The sequence below is a fragment of the Tupaia chinensis genome, unplaced genomic scaffold (genome assembly GCF_000334495.1).
Source record: "Tupaia chinensis unplaced genomic scaffold, TupChi_1.0 Scaffold000243_1, whole genome shotgun sequence".
Classification (NCBI taxonomy): Eukaryota; Metazoa; Chordata; class Mammalia; order Scandentia; family Tupaiidae; genus Tupaia; species Tupaia belangeri.
Genome location: NW_006159721.1, coordinates 866064 through 870876, shown reverse-complemented (window position 1 = coordinate 870876; position 4813 = coordinate 866064). Strand labels below are relative to the sequence as shown.

Genomic DNA, 4813 nt, shown 5'->3' with positions numbered 1-4813 from the left:
CCAAGACTCATCTGAGCACAGACAGAAACATGCATTACATTTCTTTTCTTCTTTTTAAGAGAGATTTTTGCTATATGGCATGTGTAGTCACCAGAGACACAGAAAGAGAGAGACAGAGAAAGACAAAGTGAGAAATCACCTCTCACCCCCAACAAGAAGGATGGCCAGGTTGCAATCCCTTCTTCTCCATTTTCCTCTATCGGAATTTTGGGCATTAATGCCACACACCTGGCGTGAGTTTCAAGCCACCAGATCTGGGACTCAAACCGCAGTGAGTCATGTGGGGATCTAGTTCCTTAACCATTACACATCCTGCTGGCCCCCATACACTGTATTTCAACTGCTAGAGAAAATATCATGATCTTACATTTGTAGGCGGTATAGCACAATGAGAAGAGCAAACATGAACTCTTAAATTTGAGTGGTTGGGCTCAAAACCCAGACAACAGTATCTAATTACATGACTCTGGACAAGCAATTTAACTTCTCAACCTGAGTCTCTTCATCTCCAAAATGAACATGACAACCCCATTTTGGGAATTAAGAATTGAAGCTTTACAATCTTGGTAACTGCATGTCATAGGTACTAAACAATGTTAGCTTCACAAAGATGTTAATGGTACTGTTATCTAAACTAATAAGATCTTATCTGAACTACTAGTATGCTTTAGATCATTAGCACTCCAATTTTAGAGCATATTGAAACTTTTTTAATCATTTATTTTTACATCTTCCAACAAACATTTACTTTACATGTCAAAAAAAATTTTGTTCATACTTCATAGTTCTTGACAGTTAATAAGTAACTTTCAAAATTTAAAAAAACTGAATTTTAAAGATAATGTTTGAAACATTTTTTATAATTTCGTTTGTGACTATTACAGTAGAGACAGTATGGTTTTAAATACTTTTGAGAAAATATTTACATGTCAACTACTCAAACTGTTAAAAAGCAAACACCCAGCACACAATTCATACTTAAACCCTCTCAATTCAGCCCTGCCTACCAAGTATTCTGTAATACACCATCTGCTCACAAAGGTTGGTCTCTTTTTCCCTTCAAAGTCTTCCTCAAGATAATCCTCTGGTGTGGTTGCTCTTTTGCAATCCCTACTGATTACAATGCTGGGCCAGAAAAGTCCAGGTTATTTTATGGTACAAATTCTTTCATATACCTTCTCTAATCTTCTCTGCCAAGCAGAACTATTCATGGTGCCAGGCCATCTTTCCAAGAGCTTCTGTTGTCTTACTTGAGATCTACCTTAGTTCAATAGTTTTCTGGTTTAATCTTCAGATATGACATTCCAGTCAAAGCCCTATCCAATAATGAGTATTTCCAATTTCTGACTCAAGGCAACAGGTATTATTGAACTTATGCAAATAACCATTCTGCCACAAAATAGAGAATACTCCAGAGGAGTCAGGAAGGGAGAAAAGTTCATTTCCATTTAAAGAAACAAAGAAGAAGAAAAAACATTTTAACAAATTGCTGAACCTATCAACAGCTCAAAAGAAAGCAAACTCCTTAAATCGGGCAAACAAAACATAGTAAAAACAGATCAGTAATGTTTTACTCAAAGGTCATAAAATTCTATCTCTAATCTCTCTTCTGTTGAATTTGCAGTGTTACTGTGCTCCGATCTTTCCATTTAAATCCTGGAAGTTAACATTCAATGTTATTACAGATACTTCTTGTCCCTAGCATAAAGTTAATCATTTTTCTTGGTTGCTTTTTGTTCTCTTATTTCTATATGTGTGTCTTTAGTTTTCCTGGAAAAGCACTCCTTTCAGATTTTTCTCAAAGAGCTGGTCTGGTGTTGGTAAATTCCTTCAGGTTTTATTTATCTGAGAATGTTTTTATCTTTTCTTCCTATATGAAGGATAATCTTGCTGGGTATACTATTCTTGGTTGAAACTGTTTTTCACTTAACATTTTGAATATATTTTCCCATTCTTTCCTTGCTCACATTGTTTCTGATGAGAAGTCTGATGTTAGCCTGATTGGATAACCTTTATAAGTAACCTGACATTTCCGTCTTGCCAATTTTAGTATCTTGTCTTTGTCAGTGGATTTGGCCAATCTGGCTATGATGTACTTTGGAGAAGATCTTTTTAGGTTGATTCTATTAGGGATCCTTTGCATTTCTTGGGTCTGGATATTTGAATGCCTCTCTAGATTTGGAAAGTTTTCTTACAAGTTTTCATGAAACAGATTATCAACATTGTTATTAGTTTCTTTGCCTTCTGGGATACAGATGTTTGGGAGCTTAATTTTATCTAGTATTTCTCGTATAGTATTCTCATTTTTTTTTTTTTTTGGTTATTTTTCTCAGTGTTTTTGGTTGTTTTTTTCTAGGTCAGAGGTTTTGCCTTCATCATCTTATACTGAGATTTGATCTTCTCCATGGACTAATCTGCTTTTAATACGTTTGAGGGACATTTTGATTTCTTGTATTGCAGCCTTCATCTCTAACAGTTCCATTTGATTTTTTATGGTATGTATTTCCTCTTTCAGATTGTACACGAACTTCTTCACCTCCTGGAACTTGTCTCTTTTTTCCTGCATCTTCTGGAGTGCACTCTCTCAGCTCTTGCATCTCAATTAGTTTTATCACTATGAATATTCTGAATTCTCTATCGGACATTTCCATGAGTTCTACTATACTATCTCTGGATGATGAAGGATTATTCTTTTCCCTTAGGGGAGAGATATTTCCTTGGTTTCTCCTATTCCTTGTGCCTCTGTGGTAGTTTCTGGTCATTCTGTGACAAAACTTTTCCTCTACTGTGATTTGCAACATGCCTGTCTGAGTGTTTCAGAGTTCTAGAAGATGGGGTTTAGTGCATAGCTTCAGTCGCCTTGGTCCCTAAGGAGACAGATTTACAATGTCTTCTTGTCTGAGTGTTTGGGGGGGGGGTCCAGAAGATTGAGCATATTGAAACTTTTAAAGTACTCTCATGTATATTACTACTTAAGAATTATTGAAAAATACAAGAGGAATTTTCACAAAGAAAGATCTTAAATTTTTAACTTAAACAGATCTAGCAAATAAAAAGGCACCTATCTAGCAAGATGCTTTACTTTCCTGGTAATGACATAAATCTTATTCACAAATTGTACTTTACTTCTGTTTTTCAAATATTTTAAGTGATTTGGTGTTCTAACTTAATTCTGCTCTTAATAGTGCAACTATACCTTTCTTGACAAAGACCAAGAAAGAAGAGAAGACATATTTACATTAAATTTTAAAACAAATCTCATCTGGAGGATTCAAAGGTTACAGATTTGTTTCACCATTTCTATTTGATGCAAAGCAGAAGTGAATCAAAGGAATGAAGACTGAACAGATAAGATCACTTAAATTTAGTCTTTGTAAAAGGAATGCTGACTGAACAGATAAGATCACTTAAATTTAGTCTTTGTACTTACTTCAATTGTATGAATAATATCTCTGGGACCAATAATTTCTGGATCATATTTTATATGTGCTTTGTTGGTTGCGAGGGCCACAGAGCAGTAGAAGATCCCTCTGTGTTTTGTGAGAGTGGACTCTATTTTATGTACACAGGAGGCACATGTCATTCCTCTCACCTGTCAAAGAAAAAACCTTTATTTGAAAACATACTTTTTCCTCCATTAAACATGAATTATTACTTTTAACCAAGAACTCTTACAACATAGTTACTATGCAAGATCTTAAATACACCATGAATATGCTTTAGATATGATCATTACAATACTATTTTTAAAAAGTTATTTTAATTTTATTTATTATATTATTCTTTTGTAGTTTGCTATAGGGATCATGCACTCACCAGAGACAGACAGAAAGACAGAGAAAGAGAATGAAAGTGAGAAAACAAGCCACCAGGTCTGGGACTTGAACCACAGTCAAGTCATGTGGGAGCCCAGCACCTTAAGCCACCAAGCCACCTGCTGGCCTCTACAATATTATTTTTATAGTACATCAAACACAGATATTATACTATTTTCAACAGATCAGATAGATAAGAATCCAATTAAAAGTCTCCCAGACCAGCCATTGGCATGGTGGTTAACATGGATGGATCCTACAAGGGCAACTGTACAGTTTTAGCCCTGGACATGGAGGCTTTAAAAACACTCTGGGTGTATGTGCATACATGCCCAAAATCTCAAAAGAAGGTTTTAAAAATGGAAGAGAAGGGATTGTAGCATGACCTTCCCCTGGGAACAGCTTTCTCACATTCTCTCTCTCTCTCGAGGGAATGCAGGCACCCTTTAGCAAATAATAAAAACATAATAAAATACAATGAAAGTCTTGTTTAGAGATCTTAAAAGGGAAAGTAAATTGCAGCTGAAGTTCACTGTTGTAGGCTGGGGGGACTCTGAGGCTTTCAATAGCAGCAATTTCTTAGAGAGCAAACTGTAAGGTAGAGGACTTGAACTGCAGTCAGCCATGCGGGAGTCCAGCACCTTAACTACATCAAGCTACCTGCTGACCCTGCAGAAATTTTTAAGTCTTCCTTTTCCTGCTATTACTACTTAGTAATAGAGAATTTCACATCTATCATTCTTTCTTTTTTTAAGGTTTACTTATTTTTCTTCATGAGTGAGAGAGACAGAGGCAGAGAGGCAGGCACCAGTACCAGTGTCTTCATACCACAATCTACCCTGCCTCATCCAGCCCCAGATGATGGGCACGAGCATACCCACTATGTTCAGGGAAGGCTCCAGATATGAACCTAAAACCCTCCTGTATGGATCACCCTCACAGAGCATTGTATTACGACTGCGCCATATTTTGATCCCTATTACTGCTTCCTGTATCCA

At 36.2% G+C, this 4813-nt stretch overlaps 1 protein-coding gene across 1 annotated transcript in view; it reads right to left on the bottom strand.

Annotated features, from left to right (window-relative positions):
• The window catches only part of ATP7A (ATPase copper transporting alpha), a 155269-nt gene that overhangs the window by 38854 nt on the left and 111602 nt on the right, over window positions 1-4813 (bottom strand). Inside the window, exon 7 of the mRNA XM_006148775.3 lies at window positions 3431-3592. Coding sequence (XP_006148837.1) covers window positions 3431-3592 — 162 coding nt within the window. The remainder of the gene's footprint in view (window positions 1-3430; window positions 3593-4813) is intronic.